This window comes from Chenopodium album, chromosome 20 (assembly GCF_948465745.1).
Source record: "Chenopodium album chromosome 20, dcCheAlbu1.1, whole genome shotgun sequence".
Taxonomy (NCBI): Eukaryota; Viridiplantae; Streptophyta; class Magnoliopsida; order Caryophyllales; family Amaranthaceae; genus Chenopodium; species Chenopodium album.
The window spans coordinates 32,390,219-32,405,922 of NC_137853.1; the positions used below are offsets into that span (position 1 = coordinate 32,390,219).

The 15,704-nt window shown below is 33.8% G+C and overlaps 2 protein-coding genes across 2 annotated transcripts in view; one reads left to right on the plus strand and one right to left on the minus strand.

Moving 5' to 3' along the window:
• The window catches only part of LOC145596556 (succinate dehydrogenase assembly factor 2, mitochondrial-like), a 90,879-nt gene that overhangs the window by 13,300 nt on the left and 61,875 nt on the right, over window positions 1-15,704 (minus strand). The gene's annotated exons all lie outside the window — the stretch shown is intronic.
• On the plus strand, window positions 7,787-15,034 carry LOC145597041 (protein neprosin-like). The gene is made up of 6 exons (XM_081653222.1): window positions 7,787-7,888; window positions 7,973-8,056; window positions 12,711-12,866; window positions 12,971-13,024; window positions 13,517-13,654; window positions 14,654-15,034. The coding sequence occupies exons 1-6, from the start codon at window positions 7,787-7,789 to the stop codon at window positions 15,032-15,034; spliced, it is 915 nt and encodes a 304-aa protein (XP_081509348.1).

Sequence of the window (15,704 nt, forward strand, 5' to 3'; positions counted from 1 at the left end):
AGGTGAGGTTATAATCGAGTTGGTTAATCAGAGATAACGAGTAGGAACTGGTCGGATCATAATCAAGTTATGTCCCTAATAAGTTGGGTTTATCGAGTAATAGGTTGAAACAGGTCGAGTCAAAATCAAGACTGGTTCTAAACAAGTTCGGTTAGTCGAGTAGAGCGTAAAAATTAGTTGGGTCCTAAACAATTAAGTTATTCAGGTTGCATGTAGGGATAAATTGGGTTATACAAGCTACAGGTTGTAAATGAGTCGAACACAATGGGTTACGAGTTGTAAACAATTCGGACACAATAGGTTACAGGTTGGAACTGTTTGAGTTTATCAAGTTTTTGCCATGTTTAAACGGATTTGGTTAAAAATGGGTCAAGTCACTATCGGGTTCAGACGTAATTAGATCACGTCATTCACAGTTTCAAATTATGATGGCTCGACTTGATAGTGGCTACGGGTCATTAACTGTTTCAAAAATTCTGTTCAATTTAGTTTCGGGTTAAAAAAATTAGGTCGGGTTGGCAATCTATATTCGAAAAACAAGTTTTTACTAGTTCAGTTTCTTTTCGGATCGGTATAGAACATTTGGGTTCACTAGTTCGGATTAGAAGTTGACAGCTCACACAGTTAATAGTTACTCTCTACGTTTTTTGTAGGCCCAATTGGAATGTACATGGAGTTTTAGGTAAAAGAGTATCAATCAATTACATTGTACTAAAGGCGAATATGAAGGGACACTTGGCAATATATTATAAAGTGTTTTCCTTCCTGTTTAACTTACTAAAAAAAAAAACCTTATTTTTATATTTGTATCTAAATTTTGACTATTGATTTTTTTTTTGAAGGAAAGATAGAGCATATATTAATTACGAAGAGAGATCCAACTCCGCCAAAGTGATAATGCTTTGGGGAAAGGAACAAAGACGAACAAGTTCAGCATTATCACCCGTTTCACACCTCGCCACTAAGTGTGCAACGGTATTACAACTTCTCTTCGCATGAGAAAATAAACACACATTAAACCAAGCTCTATCTAAACTAATATCATCATAGATAACATGTATAGGGGAAAGACCCGAGGCACTAGACGAAACAAAATTGATCACATTGATTGCGTCTGACTCCACCCATACATTCCTAAAATCGAATCTCTTTGCAAGAAGGAGAGCATATCTTACGGCTTGTGCTTCTATGCATTCTGGAACATAGGACTCCACTTTCTTGGTTGTTGTCAGCAGGATCTGGCCACCATCATCTCTGAATACAACGCCAATCCCAGCAAAACCAGCTTCTGGAACATGTGCGTCTACATTAGCTTTAATACAGCCTTGTGGCGGGCAGAGCCAATTGATGCTGCTGCTGATAGTTGGTTGGGCTGTGGGGTGAAAGACACGTTTTGCATAATCATCATAATCACTCACCAATTTGCAAAATCCAGCAGCAAGGAGCACAGAATTAGGCGTTTCATTCTCAAAAAAGATCAGATTTCGACATCTCCAAGCTGCCCACATCAAGGCAGCCATACGCTTCAACACAGACCCATTCACCTTGCTATACAACCAACTCCAACAAGCAGAGAAAGATTCCTGTGGTGCGTCTCTTAGCTGATCCAACAAATCACTATGAGCCCAAATCTCACGAGCAGCAGTACAGTGAAAAAGGGAGTGAATAATCGTTTCCCTTTGCTCACCACAAATTTGGCACGATGCATCACCTGTCACATGACGCTGAACCAATCTATCCTTGACTGCTAGATTCCCCTTTACAGCACTCCACACGAAATGCTTGGGCTTTGGAGGGCCAGATATCTTCCACACTGATCTCTAGAGATCCTCTGAATTGTTGCTCACACTAACATCATTGTTCACACTTCGAGCCAGCCAATATGCAGATCTGACAGTTTATATTCCATTTTTTGTGTAACACCAGTACATACAATCAGCTTTCATGTGAACGAGCAAAGGAATAGCAAGTATTGCAGCTGTGGTTTCTGAGTCCACCAAGCCCCGGATCTTATTAGCATCCCAAGCAACCACCCATTCCATCATAAGGTCACGCACAGTCATTTCCTCCTCTACCCCAGTAGGCCGATTAAGAACAGTTGGCTTGCCATCCTTAATCACCCATGCATCTCTCCATGCTCTGATATTACTACCATTTCCCACCCTCCAAGCTAGACCATCACGCAAAAGACCCTTTTCCCCCCAAATACTCCTCCATGAGTAACTTGGGTCATGTCCTCTCAAAGCCTCCATCACCGAAGAATTCTTAAAGTATCGGGCCTTAAGAATTTTTGCAATAAGGGAATTTTGATTCGATTGTAACCTCCAAATTTGCTTAGCCAATAAAGCCTAATTAAAACACTTGAGATCCCTAAACCCCAACCCCCCTTTTGCCTTCGGTAGACACAATCTCTCCCACTTTTGCCAATGCATCTTTCTATGGTCCACCGATGATCCCCACTAAAATCGGCACAATAAACTGTGAATTTCATCAATAAGGCCCTCCGGAATTTTGAAAATGCTCACCATATAGGTAGGAATGGCTTGAGCAACCGCTTTGATTAATACCTCCTTCCCCGGTTTTGACAACAATTTTTCTTTCCACCCATTCAACTTTTTCCAGATTCTCTCCTTCAAACACGCAAAGATAGCCTTTTTCGATTTACCAATGATGGTCGGCAATCCCAAATACTTCTCGTGCCTATCCACCTCCCTAATCCCTAGCGTATCCACAATCTCTTGCCTTCTGTCAACATTCACACATTTACTAAAAGCAACCTCTGTCTTATCAAGATTAACTTTCTAACCAGATGCTCTCTCATATACCCTGATTATATCAGCAATTTTCGAGCATTCCTGCAGAGTTGCTTTTGCAAACAAAATACTATCATCGGCAAAAAATAGGTGAGACACTCTAGGAGCAGCTCTACAAATCCTAGCCCCACTTAATTTCTTTTCATGAGCGGCTTTAGATAGAAGACATGAAAAAGCATCCGCACACAAGAGAAATAAATAAGGAGAAATAGGATCACCTTGTCTGAGGCCACGAGTCGGAACAACGGAACCAAAAATCTCATCATTCACTTTGAAAGAGAAAGACACACTAGAGATACATTCCATAACACGTCGAATCCAAAGCTCCGATAAACCCATTTTACCCATCACCATCTTCAAAAAACTCCATTCAACTCTGTCATATGCCTTGCTCATATCAAGCTTTAGGGCTACCGTACCATGTCTCCTTTCACCCCCTCGTTTCATAGAGTGGAAAATCTCAAAAGAAACCATGGCATTATCAGTGATTAGTCTCCCTGGAATGAAAGCACTTTGATTGACAGAGATGACATCATTAAGGAAAGGTTTAAGTTTATTCGCAATTATCTTCGAAATTATCTTGTAAATCACATTGCAACAGCTAATTGGTCTAAATTCAGTCATATATTTCGGATCATTACATTTAGGAATCAACACAACACAAGTCCGATTAATCTCCGAAATATCAACTAAACCCTTCCACCAATTTTTCACCAGAGTAACAATATCAGGACCGATAATATGCCAAAATTTTTGAAAAAATAGTGCATGCATACCATCCGTACCTGGGGCTTTATTTGGGTGCATCTGGAATAAAGCATTTTTTATTTCCTCCGAGCTCGGAATTTCATCCAACACCGTATTCATATCGTCAGAGACCACCTTCTTTACGCCCTCCAAAGCAGCATCAAAGTCAGTGGGGTTTTCTGTGGAAAATAACGAGCCAAAATACTCCGACACAATGCTTTTAATCCAACTCTCATCAGTTCTCCTGTCGCCATGTACATCAAACAAACCATCGATGCGGTTTTTCTTCTTTCTCTGACTCGCCTTTCTATGGAAATAGGATGTATTTTTGTCACCGTCTCGCATCTCATTTGCCCTTGACCTTGCGTACCAATATGACTCCTCTAGTCTCCTATGCTCGTTAATTTCACTCGCCAAAAACTCACATTTTTCGAGCATAGCAGCATCCATATGGGAACCTTGCGCTTCCTGTAATTCCACCTCACATTTTCTGATTTTTCTTTTTATGTCACCGAAGGACTTCGCTGCCCATTTAGTAAGGTGTTCCGCACACAAGGCAATTCTATGATGCGGTGCAATTCCATCCCCTTCCTTCCAAGCTTGCGAGACCACCTCCGAACACTCCTCCTTCGATAACCACATAGCCTCGAACCGAAACAATTTGCCTTTCCTCCCTCTCTCATAGTAATTAATAGTATCAAGCAGAATTGGAGTGTGGTCCGATGCTACTCTACCAAGTGTTGACCAGAGAAATTCGGGAACAAAGCACACCACCCATCATTTCCCAAAAATTTGTCAAGTCTTTCCCTCACTACTGTATCGACATGTTTCCCACGTTGCCAAGTGAAGGTACACCCTTTATACCCTAGGTCACGCAACTCACAATCATCAATAGCAGTACGGAACGCATCCATTAAACTCTCTCTCCAAATAGCTCCACCATCCTTTTCAGACATACTAGCAATCTCATTAAAATCACCAAACATGATATAAGGGATGTTACAAGAATTTTTCAGGTTTCTCATCAACTCCCAAGTTTTATATTTATTATCCGCTTCCGGCCAACCATAAATGCCCATAGCTCTCCAACTAGGGACACCCTCACCATTGCACACATTTGCTACAAAATGGTTTGCCGAATAGGATATCAGATCAATATTCAAATCTCGCCACCAAAAACACATGCCGCCCGATCGACCATTACTACTTAAACAAATCCCATTTTCATAACCGCACCTACGTTTTATTCTCTCCATCACACTACTATCTACTTTAGTCTCCATAAGAAATACTACATTTGGCCTCTCTCTCCAACATAAATCACGGAGAGTCCTTTCCGTCCATGGGTTGCCACACCCATAGACGTTCCAACTCAAAATTTTTATTTCTGTTCGAGGGGTTGGGTTTGTCCAACTCCCTCTACTTGGATATCACTGTCCCCAGATTGAGTAAGAACGTCCATTCTCATCTTCTTTTCATGTACATTAGTACGAGCCCCCTTCTCATCATTCTCTAATAAAGACAAACTTCTTTTTTTTGAACCAACCCCTTCTGCTATAGCACCACTCATCTCATTTCCACTTCCCTGGTAACTCTCCTCCATCCTCTCAATTCTTTTCCAAACCTTTGAAGCCCTCACCTTCTCCTTCACTCCCTTCACAGTATCCTCACTCCCACACTCCCCATTAAAGCCTCTGTACCTCCCTGTACCCCCTTCCCTTGTAGATAAATATTCCCATCCCCTATAGCCTCCTCGGTTTGCATCGCCTCATTCACCATATTCCTTACATCCTCCCGGACTCCCTTCACCATATCTGCTTCAACATCACTAGAACCTCCCACAACATTACTACCTACCTTCCTTTTTTCACGCGATCCTTCTAAGAGGGGTTGTGGTCGCAGGACATGTTTGTTCGTCTGGGGATCAAACACCATAGCTAGACTTGCTTCCCTTTCCTTCGGACGATCAGTAGAACAATTCTCCAGCTGATTAGAGAAATGCAATCTACGCGCCACACCTACAGGCCCCAGTCGAATTGTGTGCTGCTCTGGTTCAATGTAATTACCACGCCGAATGGCATCCAACTTCTCCCCCAACAATCTCTCTTTCTCCCTGGTAACATATGATTTTTCAGGTTTTTTGAAAGGCGAGGCCCTCAACCAAGCACCATATTGATACAAAATCGCATCCGAAGAACCCCTTTCCGACTCTTTTGCCACACATTCTTTATCAGTGTGGTATATCATCCCACAGTAAAAACAGAAATCAGCAAGACACTCATATTTAATGTCCACCCATTTCGATTTTGCACCCCCAACAGTAATGAAAACTCCCCTTCGCAGAGGTTTTCGAACATCCACCATTATCTTGAGTCTCATAAATTCACTCCACCCAAGAGGATAGGAATCATCAAATTCAATAAAGCCTCCCAGAGCTTCCCCAATATCATACATGGTCGCATGGTTTCGCTTACTAAAAGGAACGTCAAACAATCGAACCCACATAGGTGTTTTGTCAAAGACCACTTCAGACGGTTGTTCTTCTCCTTGAACGGCCTTCAAAACAAGCAATTTCCCATCAAAAAACCACGGGCTCCCCGCTAAAATTCGATCTTTATCGGCTTCTTTAAAGAATTGAAAGACAAAAAGGTTTGTCTCAACCATACGAATTGCTAGGTTATCATTCAAACTCCACACATTCGTCAAGGTCCGTTTCACGGTCTCGACATTAAAGGTCCTCACAGTCCAAAGTTTACCCACTAAGGCCAACCTAAGTTGATCGTGCGAAGTGTTGTCACCTTCGATCTCACCATCACCATCACCATCACCCCCAATAACTGCATTTTCTTCATCTGTTAACTTAAATCTCTCCCAGTCTTTAATTAAATCTGCTTCCATTGTCTCAAACAAAAGTAAATCGGTTATCAGAATGTTCAATTTTGTGGAAAATTACTCACAAAAAGCAAGCTAAACAAAGAGAAAACGACAAACCCTAAGCAAAGGACAAAAGAACCCTAGGCGAGGGACTCAGAAGGAATTTGTTTGTAATTTTGACTATTGATTTGTACAAAAACTAAAACAAACTTCTTTAAATATTACATTGCCCATAATAACTCTTACATATTTAATTATTTTCTTTCACATATATATATACTCCTATCGTGCCTTTTTTTTTTTTTTTGAAACAATACATTTCATACTTTTTTTTTTATTTTGAAGAAGTGTATTTCATACTTTAAATACCGAGTTATACTTTTTTTGATAAAATTTATTGTCGTTAAAGTTATTTGAAAACCGTGCATTGCACAGGGTTTAATCTAGTATATATTATGTAAATGGAGTATGGTTAGAATATAAAATTTGGAAAATTAAGAGAGAGAAATATAAATAGGGGACCACTAGATATAATGTGTGATAGAGAAATATTATTAAATAATAGTGAAATCAAAAGGAAGAGAATGAAAAAAAATATATAATGTGGATGAATTTTCTAAATTATTTAGAATTGGGCACTTATAAAATGGTCAATGTTAGAAAGTGAGACACTTAAAAAACGAAGGGAGTACTCAAGTTGGTAGGACCCCTATTTGGTTCTTGTTGGGCTAAAGTTCAAATTATAATAAAACATTTTTTTGACATGAGTTACACTTGTCATGTTTGAAATTCAATAAAGAGCAAAAATTATTCCAAGTGGCACAAATCATATCTATGTTTCCATTTTAAATGTAAGTTTTTGTTAAGTATCTTGCTAATGAGTGCCCGGGGCGTTAGATAAGCATTTAAAATACTACCTAAAATGGTATTAATTTGGGAAAGCATGACAAAATCACGCATCGATCGATGTAATTAATGCTAATTTTAAATTAATCTTTCTACTTTTAGCTAGCTTATCCCCGAGGCGTTTGTTAGCTTTTGCCTTTTGTTAATAATCTTTATTTTTGGTAATAAATCTCCTTAGTGAATCATGTGAATAAAGTCTTGTATTTACCAATTGGTGATCTATATTAAATTGATGTTGCCTATATATATATATATATATATATATATATATATATATATATATATATATATATATATATATATATATATATACCAATTGGTGATCTATATTAAATTGATGTTGCCTATATATATATATATATATATATATATATATATATATATATCTCTATTTAGGAACATATATCATACATTATTAAAACAAACTAGTAGTTTTGAACTTAGAGATGGTTTCTCCTACTTTTCTCTTAATGATCTTTTCTTCATTAGTTTTTAATGGATTATGCGGCACATCGTTCTCTAACCAGCATGAAGTGAAGACTATCAAGGTACTTGCTATACACTCTTCTTATCTATAAAAAATAAATGCTTAAGTAAAGATATATAATCTAAAATTCTTTTCTTGTCTATAGACAAAACATGGTGTTTATGATTGTGTAGACTTCTACAAACAACCGGCGTTTAACTATCCATCGCGGAAAAATCAATCATCTAAGGCAAGTTAAATAATGTGTGATTCACCTCATTTTTTATGATGTGATTCGATTTATAATTATTTTTCTGCTTTAATCTAAACATATTGTTTTTTGATAAGATGATCTGACTAAACTTTGACCTTATATGTACTCTAATTTATGAGGAAAAAATATACTTTCTCCGTTTCTATTTAGTTGATACATTGAATTTAGGCACACAAATTAAGGAGAAGAGAGAGAGTGAGAGAGAATGATAAAAGCAAGTGGGATGACTAGTAAATACAATGTATAAAACTTATCAAAAAAAGGAAAATGTATCAACTGAAAAAAACTTCCTAAAAGAAATACGTGTCAACTAAAAAGCAGAGGTAAGTATCTTTTTTTAGTCTATATGAAATAAGTTTTAAATAAGGTAAACTAAACATAACAATAGTATTCATGTATTTATTTTTATTTATTGACAAGCCTTATTAGTATTTGTTAACGACTATATACATTCTTACTACGTTAATCTTTTGGTTAAATTATAATATTTATAGGGGTGATCATGGGTCTAGTACCCGAACCGTTATCACTATCGATTTGAGTAACCGACAACCAATAACACCAAAAATAATATCAATGAATTGAAGCGGTATGTTCGGGTATCCGAACGGATTGGTAATTAGATACCCGATATGATATCCAATAATGAAAATTTATAGTCTAAGTGTAACACTTATTAAAACACGAATTTAAGGAAAAATAGAGGGAGTATGAAATAAAGTAACAATATAGAATTGGATAAATACATTTAAGAAGCTAAGGAAATAAAAAGTTAAAAAAAATGAAAAAGTTGTTTATCAAATTGGGTAACCGATAACTAAAATGATACCCTTTAATCATATTCCATAAGAAAAAGTTATATTTATCGAATTGGGTACCCTAATTTTCAGACTGATTACTGATTGAATTTTTGGATAATTTTGCTCAACCCTTGTAATGCCTCAAAAGTAAAGGGAGAATCCACATGTCGTGGACTTGTGGATACTAGCTTATGATTGGTAGAGTCCTTGAGTAGTACTCCGTCCGGTTTTTTTAAATACATCACTTTTATATTTAATATTTCTATTCTACTTCGTATATCATATTATTTCTCTCTCTTCCCTAAAACCCCAATTAAAATATGATATTTAATATTTCTATACTTGGTCCATGTGACCCTACTTGACCACTTATATAACTAAAAAAAACTTTTTCTCACTAACTACTAATTTCTAATAGTCCCTTTGTACTTTTATTTAAATAAATTCACAATTAGTTTTTTTCACTTATATGATATTTTTTTTTGACAGGCACTTATATGATATGATATTAAAGTTCATGTAAATGCATGTGATTTTCAATTACGTGATTTTCCTTTTCCTTTTATCTCCCTATAGATTAGATCGATCATATTGGCTACATGATTTCATCATCATAATAATAATAATAATAATAATAATTATTATTATTATTATTTTTGTATGCACAGGTGATACCAAACTTGGTAGAACTTCAACAGCAAAAAGTTAACGGCTTTGGATTCAAGGACGATAGTTGCCCTATGGAAACTGTTCCCATCTTAAGAATCAATCAAAATAATAATGTGGACAACCTTCTACCCCTTTATTTGCATTGTGTAAGTTTTCTAATTAACTAGTTATTGGCTTGAGCGATACCTCTGCTCAACATAATTTTATAAGTTTGATCAAAATTATTTAATTAAGAAAGGTTGAACAATATTAATAAGTGAATGAAAATATAATAATGTATATCATCTTTCATTAATATATAAGGTATATCAAATTTAAATAGGGAAGTTATACATTTGAAGTGTAAATTCAAATAAAATAAAGCATTATCATAGAAAATTAAAGTTATGGGAAGTATTAGTATTTACCCATGTTGTACCAAAAAACAAATACCATGACAATTTTTTAAATAAGCCGAACCTTTTTTTTTTTTTTTTTTGAGAGAGAGATAGTGAAGATACCATTAAATAATAGTGTTCGATGGTATAAATTTGTCATGATATTTATCTAGTAGTACAAATAAAGTGAGTAAATTTCAATGACGTCAATGGTACGCAAAATCTATCATTAAGACTCTAGGAACTAATTAATCTAGGCCCATTGATCATGTTAATCGGACGGCTGACATGATTCCCGTGTCATTAATGACATTTTTGTAATATTTTAACTTTATAAAGTAGATTCCAGTTTCATTTCTCAAAAGTAAATGAAAATTTCGTAAAAGTAAATGAAATTAGTCTTAAAGTATATGAAATTGTCTTAAAAGTTAAAAAAATTGGAAAAAAAGTTTGAAAACAGCGAAATTACGAGAATACCATTAATGAAAGCGGGTGCAATGTGAGTCATTAGATGGAGTGCGATCAATGGCTGGTATTAGTTCCTAATTTCTATTATTCACCTTGGTTCTCACATGATCTCAATTATATATATATATATATATATATATATATATATATATATATATATATATATATATATATATATATACATACATACATATACATACATATGTAATAATAATAATAATAATAATACACATAATATACCATTGAAAATTAAAATTGCACTAATAATGACCAAAATACACCATGTTTTATGATGATGCTCATACAACATGACTATGTACCCAAAATCCCTTTAAAGTTTCGTCAATAATTTTCTTTTTCAAAGATACTCCCTCCATTTTTAAATACTTGCTCCATTTCTCCATGTGCGGAGTTTTAGGAGAAATTGGAGAAAATAATAAAATATGGAGATAGTGGGGTACTTGAGAAAATAAAAAATTGTAAAAAGCAAAAGTAGTAGAAGAATAGGAGGAGAGAGAGTATTATGTTGGGTCCACTAAGTGTGAGAAATGAATTAAATATTGTAAAAGTTTTCCATAAAAGGAAATGGAGCAAGTATTTAAAAACGGCCGGAAAAGGAAAATGGAGCAAGTATTTAAAAACGGAGGGAGTACTAAACATTACTACAAAGTACAATTCAATATGGTGAGAGAAGTGTACGTGATGAGAAATAGACTAACACATTATGCACATGTGACACCATATCATATTAAAGAAAAGATGACACATGGCGTTAGCATGTTATCCTTATATTAATAATATTAATAATATTATTATAAATAAACTAGTGTGTAGCCCGAGCAATGCCACGTGTCATTATATGTATATTATAAATGAGGTTTTATAATAAAAATTATGTTATAAAATTCAAAAAAAGTATTAAATTAGTTATATTTGTCGTAAATAAAGGAGTAGTCTAGTAAAAATAATATAGAAATTTTTAAGTAAGATCAAATAGATAATCTCACAAACCATGGAATAATATCGGTGTGTCGTGATGCAAATCACTAACTTGAAAATGAATTTCGGCGCAACTAATGTGCTCAAGTGTATTCGCCAGCACATTTCTTAAGATTAACACACCACTTCCACACAAAGACACTTTGGGATGGATGGTTTGAGTCAAGTAACCTATGCCCAATAGAAAGTGTGTTTAGACTATTGTGCTTGATGTATTTTTCAAGTGTAAAAAATAGAAAAATGGCTTCTTCTATTTTATAGAGAAACATGAAAGAATATAGAAGAAGAATCCCCAAGCATCAAAGGGGAGGTGAATAATCACCTTAAATATCCTCTTAAATGAAGGGTTATAAGAGTTACTTATCAAGAGAATAATGGTAGTGATTAAACACCTTATATATCCTCTTAAATTGGGGGCTATAAGAATTACTCAAGAAATTAAGTGAGGGAATCCAAAGACCAAAACGTGCGCCTAATCATCTGCCTAGTCATGATGACACGTGTCGTGCTCATGTTTTCTCATTGAGTTTTAATATATATATATATATATATATATATATATATATATATATATATATATATATATATATATATATATATATATATATATATATTATTATATATGTATAGATTATAGAACAACACATTAAGTATTAACATCTATGTTTGATGTATGATTATAAAGGAATTTAATTTTATGGTTAGACAAGCAATATTGCACTACGTGTATATGTGTAATGACATTTTTATATTTGTTACATTGTACTTCTTACGTTCCACAAATATTGCAATTGATACTCTCTCCGTTCTACAATGATGTTCTGTTTTGGAATCTTTGACTTTTAAAAATTAAGAGAGAATCTTCTAAATTTCTTTTAATCTATAAGAACAAATATAGCCATGTGGGATCTAGTTTGATTCGTCTTGGTGGGTACATTATGAATATCTAACTTTTATTAGTGTAAGATTAAAGATATTTGCGGTCAAACATGGGTAAAAACTTGCATCGATTTTCGTAAATAGGAACATCATTATTTTTTTTTGGTGCAAAAATAATAGGAACATCATTATGAATTGAAATGGAGGGAGTATCATTTAGGAAGTTTCACAAATATTGTACTATTTTCCAATTTGCACACGATCTCTCTTTCTATCTTTTCATCACATGGCTCTCTATCTCTCTCAATTTCTTAAAATTTGTGTCACATCCCTATGTTGCAACATTAGGGGAATAGGGAAGTAATATTTTATTTTTGCAAAATAGTATTGTTTTTTTTAAAAAAAAACAATGGTAGTTATCATTATTTACTGTTGCAGGTTGCTTTAGCTCATACAAACAATTTGAAAAGGAAATTCAATGGAGTTAGTGGCTCACTCGCAGTTTATAAACCTAAAGTACAAAATAACGATCAAAGTTCCTCAGCACGAATAAAACTTTCAAATGGGAATGACAGTTTTGAAGCTGGATGGATGGTATGGGACAAAGGGAGTAATTTTAAGAAAAATAATGTCTCAACTTTTACAGTATGCATATTTATAACATTTTTTGTACAATATGTGCTCATTGTGAAATTCAGGTAAATCCTAAAGTATTCCATGATTATGAAGCACATTTGTATGCCAGCTTTTCGGTAAGTAGTCCTATTAATTATAGCAACACAACTCATATCATATACTTTATCCGTTTTTTAATAGTGACAAGATACAATACATTATAATTGGGATTTTATTTATTTATTATTATTTTTATTTTTTTTTTTGTAAAAATAGTACTAATATCCTTTTTAAAGCTCATGATCAATTTTTACCCCTAATTATCTATCAACCTAATTTTAAGTGTATTAATCATGTGACCTACTTTTAATTATTTAAGTACCGTGGAAAAAAAATATGTTGCAAGTATTAAAAACGAAGGAAGTAGTAATTAATTTATGTAACATTTCTAAGAATTTATGCACAAGGTCTACCGGACATGTACGCGACTACACGGTAAACCTTTAGCATGAGCATGCCATCCACATGTTAGATCTACTACATGGTCCTATAAACCCTAAATCTAATAATCATAAGACGCTTGTATTGACTTATGTAGTGATATTATTGTCATATAAATACTTTAATAGGCTGAAGGGAAAGGCTGCATAAATTTGCAATGCCCAGGTTTTGTTCAAGTGTCTAAAGATATTCCTTTGGGTATATCCCCACACAAGTACTCTACAATTGGTGGACTACAAATGGGTTGGAATTTATCAATAGATAAGGTATATATGCTTCCATATTTTTTCTTCAAGATTTCTATTATATTACCTTCGTTTCTTCTAGTAATTGCACCAAATAAATTTTTTGCTTCACTTAATAATATAATATCTCATTGCTTACATTCAAGTTTAGCAATGTTTTTGGTAAAGTGATTTTTCTGTTAATGTTTATATTTTGTATTTACATACTGACCTTATTCAAATAATTATTTAGGCATGCTGATATTTCTTGCTTAATGTGTTTAATTACAGTTCGTTTACTTTGTATTAATTTTGAATTTATTTACACCATTTCTTTATTAAAAAGTACATAAAAATAACTGCACGCATCTGATCGCATGCATAAAGTTCTTGTATTGATTAAGCTAATAACATACATTTATTGTATTTATGGAAATAGTTTTATAACCATTAAGAAGAAAGTGTAAAATTGTTACGAGTACAATTTAAATTTTTAGCTTTAACATGTTCGTACTCTATTTAATCACTTTCTTGAAGTGTTTGAGAATAAAATGTGTTGCAAATATAAATAAAACATAGTAGTTTAGTTTATTAAGTTAGTAATAACATGGAAACAAAGAATATTACATCTTGAAAAAAATTATTATAATAAGGAAAAATTGTAATAAAATGACCCTTACAGGTTTTCCAAAAAAAATAATTAAAAATGGCATTTTGATTATCTCAAAATATACGAAACTTGGGGAGAGGGTATCTTCTCACAACAAACGTGACTGATTGGTAGCTTGTTTGTTTTAAGGACAGGAGGTGACAACTTAAATGGAAAAGTAGTATATATATTTATTTGTTTGGGTTAGTTTTAAAAATAGTATAGATAGAGGAAGATATATATAGTTAGCATTTTTCTTAATCTTTCATACCTCATCTAAACTTGTCTAAAGATGGGATATAAACTTATTTTTCAAGATATTTGTTTTGAATTTGTGTAACATATTCAATTTTCCTAATATCAAGTTACATAATTTGGATTTGAGGGTGTAGCATCAAGATGACGGGAATTGGTGGTTATCAGTAACCAGTAATAGAAAACCGATTGGATATTGGCCTAAAGGATTATTCACTCAATTGGCAGACGTTGCTGATAAAGTTGAATGGGGAGGTGAGGTTTATAGTTACGGACCAGGCTATCCAAAAGTACCCGCACCTGAAATGGGCAACGGTCTACTAGCAACTACGAAAGCTCCATATTCAGCAGTTATTGCACATGCTACATATGTTGATGAAAGCTTTAAGAATCTGTTAAATCCCGAAAACATTCATATGGTTTGGGATTGTGATCCACTTTACACTGTTATAGATGGTGGCTATGATATCGATTTTCATGGTCGCATGATATTTTATGGAGGCACTCATAAAGCATAAGTATCATCATGATGAGCACATTTTGCAATAACAAATTTTATTTCAAGTTTTATCATAAGTTCATAATGTGTAATTTCATATGTTGGATATGAATCATATGATGAAATGCACAATTAGCCTATGAGTTCAAGCCAAGATACCTTAACCAAGAATTTAGCATGTATCAAAAGTTTAATTCCAAACAAATCAATTTAGGACTTCATTGGCATAATTTAATGAAAGAGGTAGATTATTATATTTTCAGTCACTTGTTAATATTGTTCAATATTAACCCCTCTTAATTAATTATGATCAAGCTTATAAATCTATGATGAGTCAGGGCAATGAGCCAATGACTAGTTTAGTAATATAATAAAAAGTAAACGTGTCAATTTTTTTTTTGACCATTTAGTATATTAAAAATGAACATTTATCATACAATTATAGAATAGCTTGTTAAAGATGGTATATATATAATAAGATTAATAAAATCATCCAATATCCAATACAAATCCGATATCCAAATACTTGAAAATCTATATCCAAAAGAGCATATAACATCCCTATTTTATGTATCCAAAATATGGAATCGGATGCGGATCGAATTCTCATTTAACTTTGCACAACCCTAATAGATAATGCCATTTGCTAACAACTATTTTGTTTTGATTTGCTCAATGATTGTACACAT